The sequence below is a fragment of the Ostrea edulis genome, chromosome 7, assembly GCF_947568905.1.
Source record: "Ostrea edulis chromosome 7, xbOstEdul1.1, whole genome shotgun sequence".
Taxonomy (NCBI): domain Eukaryota; kingdom Metazoa; phylum Mollusca; class Bivalvia; order Ostreida; family Ostreidae; genus Ostrea; species Ostrea edulis.
Window position 1 is genome coordinate 20,135,340 of NC_079170.1, and position 13,032 is coordinate 20,148,371.

The window sequence follows — 13,032 nt, forward strand, 5'->3', positions numbered from 1 at the left end:
GTTGTTGTAACATATTGCTCAAAATAAATTATAAATTCGACTAGATAGATAGCTTTGCACAACTGGTGACACACTGACGTCATAATGAAGACCGTGCTGGTTTCACTAATCTTATCATCGTTTTTGGTCCTAAATTTCCTTGGTTTTGTTGAAGGACACAAACAGAGTGACACAAGATTGAATGCCTTGGAGTCTTTGATCTACAACAACGCGGAGGCCACAGTCAAACTGGATTCTACAGCACTGAGACAACTCATCCAATTATCGAGAACGGGTAAGGTATTCTTTAATATGATTATTCATTCCTTCTGAAAAACTCTGAACATGTCACAAAGGGACTTACATCTTTATGGGGAATACCCAAACCTGGGTAGGTTGAAAACTATAAACATCGATATTGATCAATTTTATTAAGAAACAAGGTGAAAATCAATCACTTATCAATATTGTCTGGATACCGTTTTTCTAGCTTTTCACAAGACCTTTTGTGGGCTCCAAAATTAAACGAGATCATCCGTTTTCCGCAACGAATATATTCTAAGTATTGTATTTGTAAACGAAATACCGAAGTAACTATAGTATTTCTTTTATATCTTCAATTATAAATAATTCATCAACTTTACTTGATCTTTAAACTTTGGACCGAAAGTTCAGCATGGGATTTTTGAAATTAATTAAATACTATTAGAAGTTTTTGTTCAAAGTATCATTTCTAGAGGTGAAAGCGAAATTAGTTTCAGCTAGATGTTAAAGATGTTTTGTTTTGTTTTATCAGTGCCCTGTTGATAGTCTTTGACCCTTTGACCCCAAAACAATATAGCTGATACGCGTATGAATGCTTCGTTGCACAATACGTCATTTGTGACTTCAGACAAAGGTCACTAGGGGAAGTTGAATTTTCATTTTTGGCAAATGTAAGAGATTACTATGTGAATTATAGCTAATTGTTGAGTTTTAATACAAGCTTATGTGTTATTCTACCCTTGAGCATTATTGTAGTTAACTGCAATTGATAGGGAAATGCAAAATTGCAAAGATACAAGTTAGGCAATCACAAAGATCAACGTTGGGAAATACCTTTGTTTACAAGATGACGGACAGGGGACGTAACTTGTGCCAATTTTTTATACATGTATCTTGTGTCATGTACTCTCATTGTTGTAATTTAAATTAATTCAACGCCAAGAAGTAATCATACATGCTTGTGATATTTTAAAGCTGTTTAACTGGATGGGTTCCTATATATATTCCAAACGTCATTGCGGAGGTATAGACTATTTGTGAAATACAAGTACTTAAATTATAGTGCTTTATCGATTCCGGGTAGTAGATTACTTTATGTTTGTTTCTAGATTCACCGTTGGTTTTATAACAGCGCTTGATATAATTTTATATCATATCAAAAGTCATGATTGTGCCTTTGACACGTTTTGCAAATACATGTATCACAATGAATATTGCAAATTTAGAAGAAAAAAAACACTTTTAAGATTTCTCAAATGATATGTATAAGTAACTACATAGTCATTGTGTTTAATTCTATAAAATACCAAAATGATGCCACACCGACCAACATTAAGATCATGACCACGCTTACTCATGAGATTCATCCACTAAATATGATGGTTCTATGCCTCCTTGTGCTAAAGATAAAATTGAAAAATTAAAAGACGGATCGGCACACAAACAGACGGACTGGAAAGCCCAGACGGCAATAAAGCCTGTCAAAAGATGGGTGGGAAATCCCAGAGCCATTATACTGAGAGGTATGCATATTGCAACATTATCATAGTTCCTTCAAGTCATAAACATAAACTAAACTTTTCTTTCAGATAAACCACGAGTGAGTTTTTCTGTTTATGTTAAATCGAAAGACCTGATAATAAGGATTGGTAATACTGCGATTTATGACGGGATCCTGACGAACGATGGAAATGGATATGACGTCAGAACAGGAGTGTTCACGTGTCCTGTAGCGGGTACCTACATGTTTGTTGTCGATTGTCTCTCTCATAAGCCAGCATGGATAGACATTGTAAAAAACAAGACTGTGGTAGGATCTGTTCACATAGCAACTGCTAACGATGGTCCATCTTATCAGCAGTTAAGTAGAACCGTCATTGTAAAGGCAAGAAAAGGTGACCACGTTAAAGTAGTTGGTGGTTGGAAAAGCGGCTACGTCCACAAGGGTAACTACTCTGGTTTTTCAGGAACTTTACTGTACTGAAGAAGTAATACAGAAAAGAAATTGAAAATTACAAGTCATGAGAATGGGGTAATAAATAAAAAGATATACATGTGTGAATCTTGTTTATTGTCGTATGTAACTGATCTGAAAGACTTAAAAAATAAAAAAAATGCTGAGACGTATCTGCACACTGACGTATCATTCTAACGAATAATCATGTATCCAAAGAAAAATGTAAAGGTTATAAAAGCAATGACGTGTTAAAGATGTTCTGTAGAATAACTCATTTTCGCTAAGTTAATTTTTGTAATCATCTTGTAAACGTGCTATGTTTGTATAGGTTGAATTCTGTTGACCCAATAAGGAAATGTTTGATTGTATACTACTTCATTCTGAGAAATGAACATGATAAATCCTATAAATTGCGAGCAGAGCAAACACGGAACATGGAAACAACAGAGGTGTAATAAGGTGCTTAAGAGGAGCAAACATCTCCTGTTCAGTCCTATATCGTGATCAAAACACGGAATAAATCATTATGGATAGAACAGTCTTGGAGTTGGTATCATGCACGTAAGATGGCATTCAATCCAATGTCCAGGATAGAAGATGTTGTTAATAACGACCACGGAATTTGAGAAATACTTACTTTAAACACTGTTACATCACATTGTTGTCAAATATTCGCCTCGGCTCAAAAGTTGATGAAACATAAAAGAAGCTCTTGAGTAACAAAACAGTCGAGAGACAGAAACACCATATGCAGGGGATGATGGGGAATTGCTATATAAATATGGGGAATCGACTCTAATTTCCCTGGTCATCACATTCGTCACACAGTTGGGATGTTAGTTTGCCCATGTTGCCTTTAACGTGTGTGTTCAAGAAATAAAAGCATTCCAAAGTGACACAGATGAGGAAGAAAATATTGATTTTTATTTCAATGTCACTGGGACCGAGATGTGAATACAAGTGGATATTGTTATTAGATAAAGCGTCACTGATTTATATAAATATCGAATTTGTATAGGTATGACAGAATGTTATTGGAAGACATGATTACATTTTAAGAAACCAGGGCCGAAAACGTTAATGTTGTCTTAAATTATCTGAATCAATGTGTGCTTTTCTCCCTCATTTTACTGAACACATCTTATATACGTGGTAGTTAAGATGGAACAAAAGGAAAATAGAGCGTCATTATCTAATTATAAGGAAAAAAACTTCAACGTTACAGAACCTGTTTCCAATTCCTTGGTATCTGCAGCACACAATAAAATAAACGTTCTAAGCTATAACAATGGACTATACTAGAGTTAAATTTTCAAATACATTTTGCAAAGGCGACAGATAAAAATAGTTTAGTTTTTGAAATGCAGTGTTTTAAAAAGAAATAACAGTAACAACAAAATAACAATAACAATAATTAATGGAATACAGCTGTGACTCAGGAGACTAAGATTATCGAAGGAATCTTTGTTTATTAGCATGCAATCTTTTCAGTCTCCGTTGTCAATAACTGGATTATATATGGTTTTACAGTTTGACCAATTCACATAACCATCTTAAAATTCAATTACAAGATAACATTGATCTTAAATAAATTACCGCCAATGGTAGGCTCCGATACGCAATGGTGGCAGTGATCAATTTGAAGTAGCACTGGCAAGTTCTACCATATATTCATACAAATGAAATTATCTGGTAACAAGTCAAAAATATCTAATTTTATGATTTTCTTCTCTAAAATGTTCTATGTTAAAAAACCCAAATGGTTCTTGTCGAATTGATTCACACTTCAGGCATTGGACATCTCAGAGACGTGACGTCACAATCGTAATTCCTTAGAAAGGTGACCCATCATTTTTTTTTGCTTTACTTCTAAATCACCATAGCTTAGAAAGCAGTAGGTCATGGACTAAAGTCTTGGTCGCAGCAGAAATAAATAGCTATTCTTCCCCGGTCTTAAAATGGTCTTATAAGTGAAAAATTAAAACAGGAGGTTGCATTTCACGGCACATTGGATGACCTATATCTATAGAGTGCTGTGGTCATTTCTCAAAAGAGGCTTAAAAAGGGGAGTAACCCCAACCTAGGATAGAACAAACTACAACCTATATGATTTGATGCAGAATTTTGTCTAGATTATGGAAATAGTGGTTGTAGTCTCATCAAATGTGTTTGACTTGGCCTAAATTTGTGTTTTCTGTCGCAAAATAACATATTTTTGTGAAAAAAATTGAAAGTACATTTTGTACATTTATGGCCGACTTTATGTAGGAAATCCAATAGTATAGGGTTATTGAACTTATATTGGTGAATATTGGCACGAGTTGGCTATAAAAATGCACGAGCTTGCGAGTGCATTTTGACAGCCAACTAGTGCCAATATTCACCTATATAATTACAATAACCCTTTTAATATATAGCTAAAGTATTTAGTTGTTAAATTATATCCCTTTTTACTCAAACTACTCCAAAATAGACGATAATCCATCAATATTGGCATCTAAGGTGAAGGTGTGCAATAACAGCATGCATTTCTTAACTGTTCAATATTCAACCCGTCATTAATTCATGAAGCAAACTGATTTTGTAAATGGGGACATCATAATTTATGTACAGTAAAACATTTTGCTTAAGTAAATATCAAATACCGGCTCTGTCAGATTCGGAGGACCGTCGTCTGCTATTTTGGCTTGTTTACGTCGTTACGGCAACGTCAATATTAAACGCTCATACTCGGAATGTTTCGGGCGCATACAATTTACGCAATGCAAAGTTAACGTTCAATAAATTCTCAGGATATTGAATGCTAACATTCTCTAGATTTTACGCAGATTTTATAATAGACTATTTATTAGCTATATAATAAAGTTGGTTATAAACCATGCAGCTTGATCCAGTAGATTATAGCCTTTTATATGCCAATACTCTGCACGTGTTTTGAATAATGAAAGAAATATGGACGAAAATTGTCAAAAAGTCTTAATTTTTCGTTCCGCGTACCGTCATTTCTTGCATCTGACAGACCCATTCATGAAAGGGGTTGCATATACTACACATCAAAAGTTTTCTCATTTACCCCTCAGTCGACTGGTATAGAGTATATTTCTGTAGCATAATCTATTAGACTGTAAGACAGCAAAATGTTATCCCCCTCCCCAAATAACATGACCCACGAACCATGAAAACTGGCCTAGCCTGGGATATTGATAATTTCTGTATATAAAAATCTTCGGGATATCGGCTTTCTAGAAATGTTTTCTTTTTTTCATATATTCTATACTTTTTTGTTAATATGACGATGAATATTGTGGTATTTAATGTTAAAAAATTAACTTCGGGATACACGTCACAACAATAAACCTCCAATGACAATGTACAATGTACATGAACCTATAAATCTCTGAATATATCAAGTTATATGCACTCAAATAGCTAGAATGGCTTATTCAATGATCATAATAAGCATTTTTAACCAAATTTGGGAAAGAGAAATAAGAAATATTTTGGAAATGATGTTCAAAGCCGTGATTGTTCAACTTTACTTTTAAATTATTTTTACTTGAATTTTAAAATACTGAAATAAGAAGAATAATAAATATAGTATGTAGTCTATTTACATGGTGAAAGAAGTGAATCATTGGAACAATTCTGTTTCATATCATATTCCATAGTTTTTTAAAACAAAATTTATTTGTTTTTTTTAGTATTAAAACGACTGAGTATCGATATCAATGGTAACGAAATAAGTTGACACCGCGTCTCGTCAAAACATGTTCAATTCGAATTTACTCGGAATTACACGTTCAACGAGCATTTCCTGTGAAACCTGATTAAAGGAAAATTACTGTAGACACCTAATAGTAAGTATCAAATGATCTTTTTTGTTACATGTACATGTAGATTTCATAGCGTGAATAATAACAACACAACACCGATATAGGGGATCAGAGTCAGTATATTATTAACTCTGAAAATACGATTTGAGAAATGATACTGTATAAATTTTACTGTATTTATCTTGATCAATAATTGTATATTCCTATACGTATTAATCATGTAAGGATACTGAGGTCTTTTATCCAACAATTTTAAATGTTTGTGCAATACATTATAATTATTGACTGACAGAACGTAATTCATGAGCTGTGATCTAAAAATCTTTCAGGCATTAATATAGATTTGAATAGAATTACATCTAGATACATATTTGAAATAAAATATATCCCAAGGCTCTGTAGTTTTAAATTGTTTGGATTATATTGCATTTACATGTAATGTATACATGCTTGTAAATGCCACAGAATGAGAAATAATCTAAATTGGCCTATTTTCATAATGTTTCCAAAATAGAAGTATAATGTAGATCTATACAGGAAATAACATTTACAAATCATGTTTGTTGTTTGTTATTTGCCAGTTAAGTATCATAATGATAATACTAATAGTTTATAATAAGTAATTATTCTGCTAAAATCAAATACCCTTTTTATTGTCAACAAATACATCACTGGTAGAAAGGTTATAAAGTTTTTATCTAGCACAAGTTTCCATATTCTACAGGTTTACATATGTCAGCAAGTCTTCAAAAGCAGCTTTAGGGGTTCCCAGGAGATTATGATGCTCACTGTTAGACTTTCACTGTTGTCAAAATCCAACCTTATTTACTCTTTTCTTAAAACTTCAGCTCTCAAAAACTTGATTGATTAATTATGTCACTCCTGTTTTGTTGAACATGGTGTTGTCAGTAATAGGTTCAAGTTCTTTTATGTCTTGTTGTAGGTGATTTGTACAGAAGCGAGCCCCGGCAGGAATGATGGCCTCTTTTGAAATGAAGATGTCAGGCCTTACTCCTACTGGGACTACAACTAACTTTGGACCTGGTCACTCACAGATACAGCGTGAAGTGTGCCCTCTTGATGTACATGGGAATGGGAGTGATACAGAAGGGGGACTAATTGGAAGAGCTGTTGCTGTTGGTGGTGGTTCTGGAATGTCTTGAATCTGTGGCCTAACCGAGTTGATATTGTTCTGTTTAATATGGGAGCAACACACACACTCTGGCATCTATTGCACAGGAAATTATGATCAGATGGTGCCCTCCCTATCAGAGCGGTGATCACTGTCCTATATTTCTTTGAAATCCTGGATCTGTGTTTTGGTTTTACTCTCCATGGACAATTGAAACAGAAAGAATTTGGGACCACTCCTTTGCATATCTTAAATATTTATGTCATATACATGTAATTGAAATTATACAATTTGGGTTGGATGAAAATCTTATCTTCATGTTAAAACCCATTAGCCTAGGTTAATTTTCCTAAAATCTAATTATAAATCAATTAACTTGTTAATTAATGCGTGGTGAATCAATTAATAAATTGTATTCAAAAACTTGGAATTATTTTTTTCCACTAATAAACTGAAAATGTGTATCTTCAAATGTTTTGTTGATTAATGTCAGTGTGAAATATAGAGGGGGTATTGGGGTTTACAACAATGTATATTACATGGTTACTTTATTTCTATTATGTAGTCCATGTAAATTTCTGTGGAAACGAGGAAGTTATTTATATCCTATCCCGGGGTAGGAAAGACCGAATATAAATAACCACATCGTTTCCACGGAAATTAAGTCCATGAGAGCCTGAAATCTCTCAACCTGGGTCTGTTTAATGGACCCTTCCAAAGTTTTTTTTTCTCCTAACATTTAAAACATATCTTTTCAATATCAATTTTGTCTATAGCACGAAATAAAAATTCTAAAATCAATTAAAGCATTTGATATACGTGTGTATATATAAAACAAAACGAAAGAAAGAAAAAACTAGGATCCACCACTAGTAAACTATGTTTTCCATTTAGAGTTATTGCCCTTCAATCGAAAAAAGTAAATATAATTAAGTGAATACTCTACATTTCAACACAAGTTATGTCAAATATTATTTAACAAGATATACTTTGATATTATTTAAATTGACCTACTTCATTAAAAACAAACTCTCTGTGTGTTTTTGTAGGTTTCTTTCCGCGTATATACAAGGGACTTATGAATTTACGAACTTAAATAGTTGAAATTGAAAACAAAACATAAATTGTTTTTTCTCCGTTCGATGTATGAATATTGTGCGTTCAAATTCTCAAGTACAAATGTAAAATAGATAAAGCTAACAGCCGTGTTTGACATTGCTGTAATATGCGGACATTTGTTAGTGTAACACGTTGCTACAACTTTACAGTTACGATTGACATACTTCATATTTTATAAGAAACTTTGAACTGTAGCCTATAATAATTAAACGTACAAAATGTGTAAAAATTGTGAGAACCAATGGTAGCAATGCCAAAACATTTTTTAAAAACACTTTAATATGTACAAATCATACATCAAATCAATCCCCTGGACTCCCTGATCATTCTAAAAAAAGATATCAAAGATATCTCAAAATTTACAAAAGTTATTGGCATTTGAATATCAATAAATGACCATTTCAAATAATAGCATTTTTTTTTACATATGCCAAATAATTGACCTCATGCACTAATCTGAATATTGGAAGAAATTTTAATACAAAACTTAATGAAATTGTTGTTTCAAAGTATGAAGAAAGTATATTAATTACCTTTCAATGAATCTGTTGATGTAAACTATGCAAACTTCGTGTTTAATAAGTACTCCCTCTATACGCTTGGGAAAAAACCCTGGAAAAAATGGAAAATATGACTTAGATTAATATCAATCAAAAATACACAAGAAGCTTGGCTATAAATAAGAATTGTTCATTATTTGATAAACAATTCACCTTTGAATACATGTGTATACATTGTATATGCAAGTTGAGACTTTTAGGTACATAAATCTTAAAATGTCCTTGCTAAAGTAACCAGTTCTTGTACGAGTAAATAATTTTTTGAAGATATCAGAATTTTAAAGAAATATGCTTTGTAATATCAAGATACAACAATTATTTTGTTTTGATGGGCCTGTAGATATACAAAATAATTAATTTCAATATAACTCAGTTAATATGAAATCCAGGGGACTGCAAAAATCATTTCATTTTAAGTGGGTTTCATACTAAGTAGGCAAATTATAGGATTGTGTGTTGTAGGGACTAAACTTGTCATTTCATGCTATCCAGAATTTCATATTATCAGAGTCCATAATATGTGAGTTGAAGGGTTATGTTAAAACATAATAGTACAATAAATTTGCTAAAAAATGACAGGCATTCACATTTGCATGCACAATTAAAACTTCTAACAAATTTGTTGTTTTAAAAACAATATTAGTAAGCACAAAAACAAAACATAAAACCATGAAAACCTTGGAAATAAGGCTAAATATCCAACAAAAGCAGAACACTGAAATTGAATAAACAAACAGAATGAAATCGAACATTTTAACAATATATAACACAAAATAAATCTGTTTTCTTTTCTCTTTACACCATAAAGTACCTAATTCTATAAAAGAAAATCTAACACAAAAAATCATGGTTTTCAGTATATATACAGATATATAGTGTTTACACATCTAACACATCCCTTGTGCTCAAGTAAATAATGAAATTAAACCTTTCATAGCAAGTCCTACTTGACATTTGAGTCGCACAGATCATTGATTAATCACAATATTTACATCCCCATTTCTGTAATCATCCAATAAATTGTATGCATAAATTGCATCATCATTGTTGTATTTCACATTATACCATTCTGGAAATCCTGGTACCACCCCAAGTACTTTTCCTTGGTATGAAGTGTCCCTAAATTTATGGTCAATGATCTTGCCAACAAGAAGAGGAACATCCATGACTTTTGTTTCTGAACACTTGCAGCACTTTTGATTAGTTCAACAACATTTTTTTTAAGTTCATCCACCGAAAGTTTATCATATTTTCCACTTGCATTTTTTTTGGAAAGATTGAAAACTTTAGCATCTGAGTGTTTCTGCTTAAGTACATTTTTTTTCGGAATTTTAATTGTGCATGCAAAGCATTAATAACCTCTTTCTTGTTTCCCTGTATTCTTGATATACCCTCTTCCACCTGCTGAATACTTTGCCACAGACCATTAAAGCACACATCATTTGTCATGTTCTCAGCTTTCTTAATTCTCTGCCTTTCAATCCTCTGCAGCTCTTCCTGCTTCTGCCTCTGTGCTTCCAGTCGTCTTTTTTGTATATCACATACTCTTTCTCTAAATTTCTTTCTTACCGCTTTTCCTTCCTTTCTTGATTCCTCAAACATTCTGTCTTTTTCATCAGAGGGGAGTGTTTCTAGCCACTCATTTGTTTTGTTGTATGAATACATCAGATAGGCTTCATTAGCTAGAACTGACGCATTTGGCCGATAAGAAATCAGGTGGTCCAACTGACCAAAAATGAATTCTGGTGATTTGTTGTGTTTCAATGCTGAAGCCGTTTTATCACGAATAGCAGGCGATGTATCCTAAAATTTCCCTCCAGGCAAATGTTCCGGTATCATTCGTTTCAAAAGTTCCTTGATAGCTAAAACAATCCTTGCAAAAGAGGCAATGTTACTATTTCCATTTCTTCATTTTTCTCCAGAAAATTTTTAAGCACATCATCGTGTTTGTCAATTTCAGTTTGAAAGGGGGTATTATATCGACATTGGAACTGAATTGCAATCTCAGTATCTTTTGATGTCCTGTCCAGAAAGTTAACAAGCACATTGTAGTTTTCATTCATGTCAAGAATGTGTCCTGGGGCTTCTATCAATCTCCAAAGTGGAGCAGTTACAAATTTTGAAATAAGTCCCAGCACTTTTGCCCCAGCCAAAAACAGTTGCTCATTCAAATCATACTTCACTGCCTTTAGAAGATCATTTGCAGTTCCATGCACACTGGCAAAAAAAAAATGCTTATCTTCATGATGGTAGTATACTGCCTGACCCATCATAAAAATCATGTTGAAACGATTGTGTTTGAATCTTTGAATGTGGTTTTTTTTCTCACCCTTGGAAGAAAGGTAAGTCCTCCAAGGTAGATATACACCATTCCGTTCATCTTCTTCCATGGCAAAGGCTTTGCTGGCAGTTCTAAGAAGTCGCAAGGTACCACTCTCTGCCTTATGATACCGTTGCAGTTCTGGTTTTTGGGCTGATCCAACTAATTTTCCATCAAGGTATGCAACCTCAAATTTCCTCATAGAGGCCTCGCATACATCAGCTAAACCCACAAGTAGGTGCAGCCCACAGAAAAAATTATTTATCTGACCACATAACATCTGTTCTTCGTGGTCAAGATTGTCATAGTTTAGTATCAAATCAGGCAGAATTTCATTTCTGTACTCTTGTAACAAATTATTGAAGTGTTTTTCTGTGCTTGCACGGTCTGACATGGTATTAACAATATTTTTTAATAGTTCCTGTCCAACTTGGGTGCCACATTGGTTTTCTTCCTGCATTTGGTAGTAATTGGAGATATCCCCTAATATCTCTTTCAGTGTATCTAATGTACATTGGCCACTTTTGTTTGCCATTTCTCTTAAGCCAAGGAGGTAAGAGTTTCTGTCTTTATCAGATATCAAATATGACTGGAACGTGTGCCCATATTTTCTTGTTTCATCTGTATACAACGTTGTATCAGCTTCCTTTGCAGCTACTTTACCAATATGCTTGTGAAATAGCTATCTTTCGATCTACAAAGTTGTCAACTGTTGTTCGAGAAGGTAAATGGTTTGGAATCCTGCCACATAAAGAGGCTACCTCTTTAATTACAGGTCCCACATTTTTTGTGGCAACCTTCAAATTTGGTAAATTCATAGCACACTGAACCAATTCATTTGAAAATACTTTTGTCTGCGGATCATAGACTACTAAGTCCCCTTCATCTTGTAACAATCCATGCAAATAGTCATTCGAAATTATCAAATCTGTTTCCCTTTCTTCTATGACCGTCTTTTCTTTGATGGTGTTCTCACACGTTTCTTCAGCTTTTTTCAATTTCTGTTTCATAATTCCTAGTTGAATGTCACAATTTTTCTCTTTGTTTTTTAAGTTTGTGATTTTCCTGTTTGCAGCTAATAAGGAACTTCTATGCTCCTTATTTCTTGAGCGTGTTCTTTGAAGTATAATATCCTTACTTCTGATTTTCTTTTCATATTGTTGCAAAGAATGATCAACTTTCTTTTTTTTTAATGTTTTTCTCTATAGTTTCATTCAATTTGTCCTCTCGTCTTGCTAATTTTCTTTTAGGTTGTTTATTTTTTTCAGACAATTCAATCACTTTTTTTCTTCTTTCTTTCAGTTTTTCCTCAAATTTGGTTACACATGTATCTTGTGATAAGTTTTTTTCAGGCACAGGTTTTACACATGTAGGAGATGGTGTTTCTCTTAGATCAAAACTTGTTGGAATGACAAAATCTTCTGATCTAAACATTTCACGAAAATTTCCTCTCTTTCGTTTGTCCATTTTTATCACACGATGTATTTTAGAAAGGCATGCATTCTTGTTAATGCAGTCTTCCTTGTGATTTAGTTTTGCAAGCAAACTGATAATATGAATATATTCCTGTTGTTTAGATTTTCCAAAATTAAAAATTTCAATCACAGCACCATTTGTCAATTTAGATGTGTATGGTACAGAATCGGAATAAACCTGGGCAATATTGAAACCTAAGTTGCAACAGCAAGTCATTGTCAGAATTGTTCTAAAACAATTGACTGAAATGTCCAATTCAATTTACAAGTTCATAGCAAAGATTTGAGCTGCTTGCAATCACTTCTCCAAATGCGAATGTCTGTGTTGACTTATCTCTGCCATTAGGTTCCACCAGATTATTACAATAAATTATATTTGAAGTTGTCGTTTGA

The 13,032-nt window shown here is 33.2% G+C and overlaps 1 protein-coding gene across 1 annotated transcript; it reads left to right on the forward strand.

The window, feature by feature from the left end:
• Positions 1-2,295, forward strand: LOC125655515 (complement C1q-like protein 4). Its single transcript, XM_056143628.1, has 2 exons — positions 1-274; positions 1,833-2,295. The coding sequence occupies exons 1-2, from the start codon at positions 85-87 to the stop codon at positions 2,225-2,227; spliced, it is 585 nt and encodes a 194-aa protein (XP_055999603.1). The 5' UTR covers positions 1-84; the 3' UTR covers positions 2,228-2,295.
• Positions 2,296-13,032: the final 10,737 nt, after the last annotated feature.